General features: G+C 31.1%; 1 protein-coding gene across 1 annotated transcript; it reads left to right on the top strand.

The window, feature by feature from the left end:
- The first annotated feature begins 1896 nt into the window (after positions 1–1896).
- LOC124529926 lies at positions 1897–7498 on the top strand. The gene is made up of 3 exons (XM_047103866.1): positions 1897–2446; positions 4577–4718; positions 5716–7498. Exons 1-3 carry the CDS (start codon positions 2314–2316, stop codon positions 6083–6085), a joined length of 645 nt encoding a protein of 214 aa, XP_046959822.1. The 5' UTR covers positions 1897–2313; the 3' UTR covers positions 6086–7498.
- Positions 7499–14354: the final 6856 nt, after the last annotated feature.

The following is a 14354-nucleotide window of genomic DNA, read 5'->3' as shown; positions in this document are numbered from 1 at the left end:
CATTTGGCACAGTTTCAATCAGGTGGCTTACTTGAGACCTTCGTTTTACATTACTTTTTTACCTGCCAGACTTTCATGGTCCGCCATCGTTTCCATTATACATAGACTCATAGCTGTAAATAAAAGCGATTGAACTCACCCTCGAATGATGCGCAACTTTCAGGGTACCATGCACCCTTCCATGCATTGAACTACCGCTTGATTGGTCTTGTCACGTACGTTACTTAGTACCTTTAATTCATAGCGACCACCTGGTGTAACTTTCGTCGCCAGCTCGGCTCCTGCATATCTCTTGCCAAGCTTTCCAAGTAGTGGATGTGTTTTCAAATGCAACGTCTTGAATCTTCTAATCAAGGTGCTTATTGCGGGGAATCGTGAACAAGGCGTCAGCAAAAGTATGAGTTGATGAACGTAATTCGCTATCATTCTGTGAAATGTTTTATAAGTTTGCTCTTTAAATTAATTAGCGACTGTTGCTATACATAATAATGTAAACGTACCTTATAATGAAAAACGTTTTTTAAGCCTTACACACTAACCAACGGTCGCGGTCGCAACCTAGTTATCGTAAAATATAAATATCACCGAAATTACCTTTATAGATTGATTTATATTGTCACAGTGATATTCTCGTCTTTACTAAACTAACCAACCAAAGAGTTTAGGCGTACGTAAACCCATGGTGCGTTTACGTGCTGTCTAAGTCACTAGCTTGTATACTTATTTTTCAGATTCATATAGAGAAAAACACAATAACTGTTCATCGGCTTGACTTGGGGCTTGAATTTAATACTTAGGGTATATGCGGCTTTGTATTTAGTAGATTATCAAGGCCGTCGCACAGTATTCAATGAAATCGATAAATGATCAGATTAGCGGATTATTATCCAATAATGTGATAATCCGAAATATAATTCCAGGCACATATATTTAGACCAATAGTTTTAGACACCTATCCGTAGATATAATTTTAATAATTTTACTGGCATGAAGTCAAGTCGATTAGGAGAATATTTGAATTCAATGGAGGATTTTTACGCATATAACCTCACCTTAACACTCACTCACCCCTTTAGGGATAGAATATCCTAAAACGCTTAAATAGGTATCGACTTGTTTTTAATCATAAAATTTCATGTTAAAAATTACAGAATTTCAACCAAAAGTTTTACCAATATTTCACCCCCTTAGGGGTAAAATTTTCAAAATACTTTTCTTAGTGGGTATCTACTCAATAAATTCATCCTACTTACCAAATTTCAAATCCCTGACTTTTATACTTTACGCTCGGCGATGATTAATCAATCAGTCAGGACTTGTTACTTTATACATATAGATAGAAGATATAGAAGGAACCAGAGTAAATGTCTGCCATTGAAGTATTATATATATTTTTTTATATATTTTAAGATATCAAAGGGGCAGACTTGCTGCGATCACGTTTAGAAAGTTGATTTTTATGCTTTTCAACTCCATAGCACGCTCAAAGGAACCCTCGATGGGAATAGTGTGCCTCCGTATCACCAACAGCAGTTGAAGCAGTCTATCTGGAAGTAATATTGAGCTTGCTTCTATAACATTAGTCTGCCGATCACTAGCTCTCAATCTGTAAATAAACTATTCAATAAAATTAATATTTTTACCATAAAATTATTAGTTTATTGGAATTTATTTTAAATACTTTTGCCAATGTCTTTGTAATTTACAATACCGATTTCTTAATTTATTTTCAGTGTTGGTAGAAACAAATGTTTATCATCGCACCCCTTATTATCCGCTTCTGTTCGATGGACGACTAGCATAAAAGTAAAGTCGGTATACGGCACTGCGACTTCTGCGTCGCGACGCCGCGCCGCTCGATACGCGCGGCGCGCACGTCCCGTACGCCCCGCGCGTCAGTGCAGTATTCACCCGCGACGAACACACCCTTCCACGGAGGACACAAATTAGTCAGACTTTTAATAAAATTACAATAAAACCGTGCCATCCATTTTATTTTCAACATCGTAATATAAGATACCTTTAATATTTTGTAAAAATATTTAAATAGCTTTAATAATAAATTCCAAAGTTGTTTTCAATCTTAATTAAATATAGAGTTTTTAAGTGTTGGGTGACCGCGAAACACGGTGCCAATATACATGGCGTAGAGACTTCGTATTTAAAAAAGTTTTGAATTTCACACTTTAACACATCGGTAAGCGGTTACTATAGCAACGCGAGAGTAAAGTTGCATTATCTCCTATCGATACTCAATAAGAATATCAACAGCATATACAGCTAGTCAATTAAACATTAAAAATAGTACAAACAATGAACGAAATTGACTTAATAAAAGAAGTCGAGAAACGTCCAATTCTATACGATAAATCAGTCAGCGGTTTTAATAAAACTAAGTTAAGGGACGACGCGTGGAAGGAAGTTCAAGAAGCTCTCAATGTATCTGGTGAGTCAAAACATTCCATATTTTTTTATTATTAAACACTCTTTTACTATATTTCGTGTAGAATTATTAACATTACACTCATAAAGTGAAGTATACCTATATACTGTTATGGAAGTGTAAGAGTTTTTAGTAGGCAAAAAAGAAGGGGGAATGCGTTTAAACTTTTTTAATAACTCAAGGATCCAATTCAAATTTGACGAGCATTCCACCCTAAGTATAGAATAAGGCTTCATTTGTCTTGCTTCGAGGGAGCCGACTTCAGAAAAACCCTACTAAGTAGATATTACATTTGGTTAGCAATAATCTTTTATAATTAATCGTACTTAAAAACTTTTCTTCGATTTTCATTCAAAACTTTTCATAGACACTTTCACGTAATAAAAATCTTATAATGTTTATATATACAACTTTTATTTATTTTGAAGTTGAGCTCTTAGTTGTTTTTTAAACGCAGACGCACCTTTTATATACTTAAAAGTCTACCCCATGTTACCAGTATTATAGAGGTGGAATCATCTCCAAACCTTCTTCGCAAAAATACGAGGAGGGTTTAGTCCAGTATAGGATATCACACATTTTGTTAAAATATTTCTTTTTAGCTGTCTCGTTGGTCTAGTAACTCGATATAAAGTCGCAAATCCTAAGGTCCTGGATGAAACCCAACTTCTGAAAACACGTAAAGTGCTTGGTTCGCTTCAGCTCTTTCCGGTCCTATCGAATTATGAGAATCAGGAAATAGACATATAATCACTTTTATTTGCTCAAACACTTGTGCACTATTATGTGACCTGCGTCTTGTCTGGTCGCCCTTGAGTTTAGATGCCGTGGCCGAAATCGGTCAACGCGACACAATCTCTTTAGTGGATTGAATTTGCGACCTATGGAGTTTACGATAGAAAATGCATTCATCATTCATACACTAGTTGGTCTGACGGTTTGTATGTTCCCAGCAAGTCCAGAGACAACAATAGTCTCATCGCATAAATAGGGAGAGGGAATAAGTAACCACTTATGTTTGAGTGGATACTTGATAGTATTATCCTGAGTATTAAGTAAACTACATTAGATACCGACCGCTTTGCTTGAATTTCGGTCAAAACGCCACATTATACGACAACAATGTTATTTTCAATTTTAATGTCATGTACATACGAGAGCATATAGCCCCAATACAGTACAGCAATGTGTAGAATTGTAGTTATCTAAATTTCTGATTTCTTGGACTATATTTATATAATATCTCTTGTAGTGCGCATAAGTTGTAAATTAAAATTAACTACATGTATCTATAAGAAATGATACAATTATCTCTAGTAATTAAAAAAAATCATATAAGTGCATGCATTTGTTTTAGTGTTCTGTTTTTGTGCGTGCCGGTAGACAAGTTACTTGCTTTCTAATAATTGTTAAGAACAAAACAGGAACTAAATGCAAATTTTATAATGTATATGATCCATTGTAGTAAACAAAAAGAAATTAAATATTCAGGATATATCAACGTTTTAAAAAAAGTAATACGCGAGAAAGAACAAGAAGTGTAATTGTATGTAATTGTACTGGTTTATTTGCGTTAAAGATGTTTTGACCTTTAAAATTAAGGCTTCCTATTTAGAAAATAAAAACTTTTTTAACTGTAGAACATTATACAACTAATTAAAACAAAAATCGTGTCATTCATTACACATTGTGTAACAGTTACATTAACCTCATAATATTTTCATTAAATTTGACATTGAACTTTTACTTTCATCAAAGTTCAAAGTAAGTATTTTATTTGAGAAACTTTTCTAAAGATTCTTTACATTACGTAGAATTTTCTGGAGTCTGTATAATTTTACTTAATGGATAACAACAAAAGCCACGAAAACTTTGGCAGCAATGGTCATCATATGTACAATAACCGATATTATTACTATTACTTAAGTATTGTCGCCAGTGTGTCATTGATAGCAGGGCTTTGTGCAAGCCCACCAGAATAGGCACTACTCACTCATCAATAAATTTTACCGGTGTAAGTTTTGAAGGTTATGGAGGCATTGGGGATTTAAGTAATTAATAACTTACATCCTTATTTAAACCATGAATTTATGCGATAACATTAAAATCCAACGAATGTTTTGTTGTTTTCAGAATCAGAATGCAAGAAGCGCTGGCGTTCACTGCGCGATTCATTCATCAAACTCCAACGGACGCACGCTGGAAGAACGAGATGGCCATATCTTCACGCAATGCGATTCCTGATTCCACACGTTGAGGCGAAGAACGATGTGCCGTATGTCTAGAATATATATTCTATTTCTCTCTATATATTTTCCCTATTTCTTTTTCTATCTTTCAATATGAATCTACTGAAATCAACCCATGTTAAGGAATTAGCCACTCGATAAACCTCTTTAATTCCTTAGTAAAATTGAAAACAGTATTTTTTATATCTAATTTTTGATACCTTTTGACCTTTAGACAAGACTGTGTAATCATAATAATTGATTTCATGATCTTATTTACACTATATACTGGTTATTATAATAAGGAGTTTCCGTCATAGACCCTACTCTTAGTAGGTACTTACATATAATATATTCTGGCGTACTATCAAATATTATATATCTATTAGAAACCATGGGACATAGACAATTTTGCTACTTTTTATTAATATATAATATTTCCAACAATGTGTTATTAACATAGTATTCAGGGTTCGCGAAGATATTTCATGATATATACCTATATATATATATATATATATATATATATATATATATATATATATCAATTGATTTTTTCCTGTCTTCTGAACTACAAATTTTGTAGATTAATGTTTACCCTGGCAACACGTAGCGAAAAACTACAATTCAGAATATTTGAGATTGTTTCCCAAAATAGCAACCACATTTAAAGCAGGGCAAATCCCCTTTAACTTACCAGTTAGCTTTTTATTGAAAAAAAACTTGTTTTTTTAAGTGTTCATTAAAAATTTCTTTCTCAAATAGATATACACTAATTCCTTTGTTACTTTTTTACAATAAACTTGTGGTATTTCGACACTTTCAGGTTTTTAATTAAGTGTTTATAGAATGAAATTAGCGTCTTTTTCTTTGCCTGGATATATCAGATATATATCGAATATATATATAAAAAAATCGGATTTTTGGTATTTATTATAAAAATCGTATTTTTTTCGAACCCTGATAGTATTAACAATAAGCTGAAACCGGAAAATTAATAAGGAACAACAATGTGTTAAATAATCTTGTTATAATAATTTTCAGAACCAAACGTGAAGCATCAGACTCAGACCCCGAAGAAGAAAATCGAAGTCGCCCCGGAAACTCGCTCCCAGATTTATCTTCCGATTCTCGTGAAAGGGATGACGATGATGACTTCAAAAAAGCAAAAAAGATGCGACTCAACTCAACAGAAGAAGATCCCTGCCAGTGCAACAGAACGGATCTAGACGAGCTGTTTCTCCTCAGTTGCGCTTCAACTCTAAAAAGGTTAAATTCAAAACAGAACGCAGCCGCTCGACTCAAAATCCAGCAAGCTTTGTATGAAGCCGAGTTCGGGTGTAAAATGGGACCGCCTACCGTCACTCCGGCAAGTGACTGTGGTTACAAGAAGGTTAAAGGTTCTATTGAATGAAACTAGCATTAATGAACACCTAAATGTGAAAATAATGGAATCATATTTTCGCTAAAACTCACTTGAATTTAGCTGCCCAATTAATATTAAACCTTAGTGATAACTTCAAATATATGTCAAGGTTATATTTATTTACCGAGGTATTTGTCTTTTTAAATGTATATACATACATAAGTTAACTTATTATATACTTCGTTAGATGTTTGAATGTAGAAATATGATCCATTTTAATGATACTATTCAATACTTAGTGCAGCAAAATTTAACCCTTAGTCAGTTATTTTTATTATAAATAAGCTACGCGTACCTACTGCCAAGAGGTGGGAGAATCTGGCTACGTGAAATGAGATCAATTTATTTTCAAACATAATAATTGATTATAATTTATCCATAAGACAAATTTCGAAGACATTTTATTTTATTTGAAGCGAGCAGTACCAAATAAGATACTTTACTTCCAATATCAACATGTTAATATGTTGGGAGTTATTTAAATATATTTTGATTAATTCATTACCTTCCAAACACAGCTGAACCATAAGGTACGAGTAGATCTAGATATTTTTCTAAATGTTAAATTTGTCTTCCCAAAAATAGTTCATAAATATGTATAGTAGGACACAAATTAGATGTAGCATCGGAAAATGCAATGGAATGAAAATAAAACCGATTACTGCCGATTTATACAACCAATAGAAATAGCTCCCTATCGCGCCATTCGACGCTATTCGTCGCTATAGATTCACGCGTCAGAGAAAGCAAGTGCAATGTAAATTGACGCGTCAAATTGACGAATATATTAGGTCATATGATATTACAAGTTATTACGTTTGTGCAAAGATCATATTCGCGTGAGAAATAAATACTGATAATTTGGGATAGCGTACTTAATTCGGATGTGATCGGTTTTACGAATTTTGTCGATGCGACATCTAAGTTGTGTCGTACTATAATTTATAATAGTCATAATTTAGATTCACACACATATGAAGATACACCATTGACCTGTAATAAAGTAATTCTTTACTTTTTTTTAATTCATGAAATACGAAGTCAGACGAAAGTATTATTTTTAAAATTATAAGCAGTTTTTAAAATCATTAATTTATTAATCCGAATAATTGGAAACCGTAAATACTTATTAATTTAGGTTATTTCTTACTACATGATGTCGATGTTTTAAATATATTACGAGGTATTCTTAAGGTCAGTTCTAATCTAAATGGTCAATGAGCTAAGCTCAACCGGGCATTACGGGTAACGCCGGTAGCATATAATTACGAATCCGGAATATCCTCACATAATAAATAAGAATTTAAATAAATTATTAATAATATATTTACTTTAGATTAATAATTTTATAATAAGCAGAAATATTTTGTCACCACAACATTTTTAACATCAAAACAAAATACCCAATGTGCGTTTTAAATATTGTAATAATAAAACCTATTTCACAAACGAATAAGTTGTTTTTTTTTCATATTATTTATTGAATAATTATAGGGTACGAATAATAATATTCCTACAATATAATTGGCCAAAAATAACAAGACAATATTTTTTTGACTAATTTTCATATAACAATGGTATTAATTTTTAATTCAATTTACACATTTTAATGAGATTGCTATAAAAGTAAATAAAGTAACAGTCTGTAAATTTCCAACTGCTGATATAAGGCCTCCTCTTCCATTAAGGAGAGGATTTGGAATATATTCCACCACGCTGTTCTAATGCGGGTTGGTGGAATGCACGTATGGTAGAATTTCGATGAAATTAAACACATGCACCTCACGATGTTTTCCTTCACCGCCGAGCACGAGATGAATTATAAACACAAATTAAGAACATATAATATATACAGTGGTATTTGCCTGGGTTTGAACTCGCAGTCATCAGTTAAGATGCACGCGTTCTAACCCCTGGGCCATCTCAGCTCATAGATTGCTATATTCAGTTGTAATTGAATTGTGTAGTAAATATTTTATAAATTATTATTTTGGTAAGTATACATTCTAATAATTAATTTAGCACATTAGTTCATTTACTTTGGTTTTTAAGTTACATTTAAAACGCTTCCTGCGTTTACATTACTGCATTACGGTTTGTATTGTCTAATGACGAAAAAGCTGTCAACGTTGTTTATAAACATTCTGTAGTGTATTAAGTATCATCATTATACCGCAATTTGCAAGCAGGGACGCCTCGCTAGTAATCTATACATATATACAGTGATCTATGTAAGAAATAATAATTCGAATGAGCTTTGTCAATAAGTAATAAATTTGTTTATCTTATTTTTTAAAACAAATTGAAGTTTCTTACGAAATAATGAAGCTATCAATATAGTAAAAATATCTTTATATGTCTTATTAGATGTGGAAAAATAGTCGCCGACAATAGGCTATTTGTCAATGCGAAAAATAAACTGTACCTACTGTATTATTGTAATCAGTGTATATTATGAGTTTAAAGATGGTTATTTACTAACGAAAGTTGAAAATAATAGGTAATTTATTCAAAAACCCATAAATAAAAATGCATTTTTTCAAACGTTTGTCACGTGACACAAAACGCTCCTGATTGGTAAACCTTGCTTTTCTGCTATATGTACCACAGATTAAAATACAGCAAAGTGACGTCACCGACCCCATTGCAGCTCCATATTGTCCAAGTAGCGTTTTCGCGCGTTATTTAAATATGGAATTTTTAATATGATATTTTTCGGCAAATATGTACTAGAAATAAAAAAAACAACTTTTACTGGATTCCTTAACTTCTACTACATAATATAAAATGGATTTTAAAAACCAGTCAAATAGCCTATTGGAAACTAAGTAGGTACTTAAGTCGAGTGTCAAGCGTAGCTGTCCCGCACACTAAAGTTACTGAAATCGGATCGTTGGTTTGATTTAGTTCTTATGTAGTGACGACACTCTATCTAGATACATAAATAATCTATGCTATTTATAAAGGAAAGACGGCTAAATTGACCGAGTACGTGGATCTTTATCTTAACCGACTGTGGTGTTTAAACTTTGAACTTCTGCAGACTTAGGAGATCATAAATGCATATCGATAAATACCAAATTATAATCTATCAATGTCAACTAAATAAAAAAACATAGACAAAGTTGAGAAGAACATGCTTCAAAATCATCCCCATAACAAAAGAGAACCAGCACCAAAATATTCACGGTCAGTGGAGTTGTATTAAAAAAAGGAAATTTAAGTTATATAAATACACATATGAAAATTAATACATAAATTTCAATGTGCATCATTACTATAAAAATAATCAAGAAATGAAAAAAGGTACATTTGTCGATTCAAATATCCTTTTCCTTTATTTAATTTTTAAAGACGTCCAAGCCATGCTCCTTATTATTAGTTAGGATATTACAGGCTACTGGTAAAGAACGATAGAAAAAAAAAAACGATTTTGGAGGTGGGGCAGTGATTCGTCAATTTTATCGAAAGATACATTGTTTACCATAGTAATAATCTATGCTGAATCTGCTCTGATTATGCAGTGCATACTAAAAATATAAAACTAATGTATGACAGTCTCCCCGTGTAACATATTATATTATGTATATCATATTTCCGTGACTTTTTGTTGTCGTTATCTGTTAATAGCGAGTACACGCAATAATAATTACAATAAATTATGTACGGACACGATTCCTTTTCAGTTCAATGATATGCTTAGAATCAATTTAACAACAAGAGAACTGACACATTACTTCAATACATTGTTACTAAGCGCCACATAAACTTACGACACACTAATTATAGACAGATCAGGCATTAATTAAGGCTAATTAAAGCAATTAGGTATGTCTAAAGTCTAAATCACACGACAGCAATTCTCAATAAATGGAATGCTTTAGTTAAATGTTTTTGCTAATAATAAAACTATATACTATACAACAAGTGTTTCCTTGCGTCACAATATTTTTTATATCGCCTATTTTTTTTATAATATATATCTAATACTATAAATAGTGTTCTTATGCGGTGTACCAGTAGTTCTAGTATGCTTCTTTAGGGGGAAAAAGGCAATATTAAAGGACAAACATTTAAATAAATATTCAAGTATCAAAAATATGCGTATATTAAAGTATCAAGAATCTAAAAAGTTTTCGAAAAAATAAAATATTAACAATAAAAAATAAATACGTCACATGTTAAAGAATATGCTCAAAAAGTGTATTAAACATTACGTATTAACAAACAGAACGACGATTATTATTAGTTAAGCGAAACAATTAAATTGTACTCGTCAAAGTTTTATTACTAGTCATTGTAGCGTTTGCGAGCTCAGCTAATATTAATGTAAATAATGGTTTCTTCGAACATTAATGTTATGCTATTATTTTGTTAGAGTTTATAAACAATATAATCAATTCAAGAATATGTAATAAAGACACAATTTTGCAGAGTTCATTCTCATTTATTGGCGATTTTTATTATAACACATTTTACATTACCGGTTTTAAAGGCACATGATTAAAATTTTAAATTAATTAAGATAAAAATAAAACCTATATTGTATTTTATAAATAAATAAACACTAATAATTAAGCTGGCACAGTGTTTAAAGCACGTCAACCTCAACGGATGACTGTGGGTTCAAAGTATTTAAAACACGTCAATTTCAACGGATGACTGTGGGTTCAAAGTCCAGTGGTGTGTTACCATTTAATTAAGATGTTTTTAATTTATGGCTATACGAGTTATAGGTCATCTTGCGTTTGGTCGTGAATGAAACCTGATGTATCTTTGTCTAAATTATTGCTCCTAGAAAAAATTATGTATATCAATGTTTACACAATAAAATTGATGGTGATGATATTGAGGAATTTGCACACACATTAACACATATACAATAAAAGTGAAATATTTTTTTTACCTATACAATCGGGGCGAGATTAACCCTCAGGTCCCCTAAGCAATACACGTGTCAAGGACCCTTTACCCATTTCCTGGTAGCTGTAATATATTTTTTCTAATAATTAGGATTTTTTTTTTTTATATTTTACTAGCGACCGGCCCCGGCTTCGCACGGGTGCAATGCTGATACTAAATCTACTACAGAATTTGCTTATTTGCGACATCAAATTAGAAACTTCCAAAATTATCAGTGTTTTTACTAAATTGTCAAAGTATTGTACTAAAAATAACAACCAATGAAAAAAAACTTACTTACATACTACTCCTTTTTATACATTTTTAGAAAGCTTAGAAAACGGTTATGCTATTAAACTAATCTGCAAGCCAAGTTTTATAACGATTTTTTAGTTTTTAAGGCATTTTTAAGAAAAAAAATCTAAAAAATATTGAAATAATTTCGTTTTACGTCTCGCATTTTCAAATTTAGACCGATAATTATTGTTTAAATATTGACAAATATCCAGTGTCTAATCATTTTTAAAAAACAAAAGAAAAATATTATTTTATGAGAATTTTTTTTAAATAAATTTTTGAAGTTGCATTTTTGACAAATTTTGAAAAAACCTAATAAACGTGATAACTCAAAAATGTTTCAATTTTGGATTATGCATATACGTCGAATTACCAATAACCCTGTAAATACAAAAACCTTCCTCTCAAATCACTATATCTATTAAAAACAACCGCATCAAAATATTTTGCGTTGATTTATTTTATTTTTTTATAACCTTATTTACCTATTTTTAGTTTACACTATTGACTAACCCATTCATATTTAACTCACTTATTAAAAGCATGATGTATTTTATATAAATTCATAAGTTGTAATCATTTAATTTTCTTTAAATTAACTGTTATCAGACAAAAATCAGTATTAATTTTAAAAATCGAAATGCACCTGCTTAACTAATTTAACTAAAAATATAATGTAAGCCATTATAATTATGTATTTTGATTAGTATATATTGACATATATATCATAGGTACCTACTTAACACAATCAGTATAGTTTCAAACCATTTATCCTGTATCCTTCTGAATATAGTACACAATAATGGACGTAACGAACAATTTATTGGACTTATATCATATTCATATATACATCCATAAATCATATAAATATATATAACTAATATATGGTACTTTTCTCAATAAAAATGCTTAAAGTTAGTTTTTCTTTTATGTAATAAATAAATTAATTGATAAATTTTATGTAGAGAATATGTATCCAATATTGTAGCGGACATTTATATAGTTTATTTTTATGTTATAAATTAAAATTAAATCACATGTTGTCATGGAATCATATAAAAAAATGAAATTGCAGATCTATGATTTCCAATAAATGTCCTTTGTTGCCTTTAATTAGGATAAGGTTGCTTAAGTCGTACCCCCTAAGGAAATTCCACTGTAATATTCACTGCGATTAAAATAAAACAAAACCTTCTATATATATTTATAATTTATTTAATCAGCTTTTATTAAATAACCATCAAAACTTTAATATCTTTAATGTAAATAAGTATTTAACGTTTTTCAAAAACATACCTTCGGTACGATTAAGGCACCTAGTTGTTTTTATCGTACCACCTATGGCCTTAGTCGTACTTACAAAACAAATGTTAGTAAACATTAAAAACTGTCAAGAAAGGCACTTAAAAAACTACAAACAATTTAATTTGAGATCAATTTTTTTTAATTTGTTAGGTTTAAAGTCGAAGCTAAAAGAAAAAAAATATTAAAATATGTTAAAATTAAAGTAATGCTTAATAAAACATTATTGAACACAGTTATCACAAATATTCTTTTATTTTGCTTTCAACGTCAGTACATAGATCATGTATCCAACCTCTACATTTTGTACATTATATCATGCTTTTTTCACGATCTTCCTTACACAATTAACATAACCAAGGATTTTTTTGTGTTTTTTATTCTTCTTACATATTTCTCCTGTACTTTTTTTCTCTGACTCCATTTTCTGTTTTGTCTCCTTTTTTATATCTAGTGTAGTTTTTTTCTTTTTTATGATTCACCATATTTATTATTTACTTGATAAATAAGAACATTGTACAAAAATTCTCTTAATACCCAAGTCATACCGGTACGCCTAAGAAATCGTGTACAGGTACGACTAGGTACGACAGGTACGTGGCATTGACGACTTATAAGTTTAAAACTAAAACGCTGACATAACCTCAGAAAGTTCGACCGTTTGAATACGCCTAAAAAATTTCCATATAAGTGTTAAAAATTAATGTAAATAAAGAAAAAGGATCAATATCATAATTGTCTGTCTGTCATTATATTATGTTTTCTTCACAACGAAACGAAACGACAATAGGTAAATAATGCTGCTTGGTGGTAGAATATGATAAGTGATACCTACCCAGACGAGCTTCCACAAATCCCCAAAGTAAGAAATGAATAAAAGTTAAAATGACATATCTTGTAGGAAGTACACCACAACTTTTATTTCCAACTAGTGCCCCGCCCGGCTTCGCACAGGTGCAATACTGATACTAGATATACTACAAAATTTATTATTTACGATATTACATTAGACACTCCTAAAATTATCAGTATTTGTAGACTATATTCTTCATGTATTATATACAAAAACATTCCGCTCGAAACACTAAAACTATATATTAAAAACCACATCAAAAAACATACATATAGACAGACAGCAGTAAGTGACTTTGTTTTATAATATGTAATGATGAGTGCCACTAAAACTGAAGTTTATTTGTGAGGTACTTGCTTCAAATAATATGAAGTAAGCATCTCACTTAAATGTCATTATAAGCTATATCAAATAAAATATATTATGAACTATATATGTATAAAGGTAATAAATATATTTTGAAATCTGATCAGTAGGTATATGAAAATTCCATAGCAATCAGTTTCATAGTAAGCTATGTTCGCTTGAATTGAAAAATTAAGTAATGTTTTGTTGAGTGTGATTATAATACCAATATGTTTGATCGAGCCGAAATGGCCCAGTGCAGTGAGCCGAGATGGCCCAGGGGTTAGAACGCCTGCAACTTAACCGATGATTGCGGGTTCAAACCCAGGTATTCACCACTGCTCATGTGCTTAATTTGTGTTTATAATTCATCTCGTACTCCTTGGTGAAGGAAAACATCGTGAGGAAATCTGCATGTGTCTAATTTCCAACAAGCCGCATTGGAACAGCGTGGTGGGATAAATTAAAGTCTTTTCCTCAAACGGAGAGGAGGTCTAAACCATTTCCCACAGCTAGGAAATTTACAGACTGTTGTTGTTTTATGTTTGATCTCATGTT

This window comes from Vanessa cardui, chromosome 5 (assembly GCF_905220365.1).
Source record: "Vanessa cardui chromosome 5, ilVanCard2.1, whole genome shotgun sequence".
Lineage (NCBI taxonomy): Eukaryota > Metazoa > Arthropoda > Insecta > Lepidoptera > Nymphalidae > Vanessa > Vanessa cardui.
The sequence above is the reverse complement of the archived record's forward strand: the minus strand, read 5'-3'. Positions and strand labels throughout refer to the sequence as shown.

What these genes read in the sequence shown, in the direction of transcription:
- LOC124529926 (XM_047103866.1), top strand. Translation starts at nt 2,314, where the DNA reads ATGAACGAAATTGACTTAATAAAAGAAGTCGAGAAACGTCCAATTCTA. An exon ending in AGAAGCTCTCAATGTATCTG is followed by an intron (nt 2,447 to 4,576) that starts GTGAGTCAAAAC and finishes TGTTGTTTTCAG; the next exon opens with AATCAGAATGCAAGAAGCGC. An exon ending in GAGGCGAAGAACGATGTGCC is followed by an intron (nt 4,719 to 5,715) that starts GTATGTCTAGAA and finishes AATAATTTTCAG; the next exon opens with AACCAAACGTGAAGCATCAG.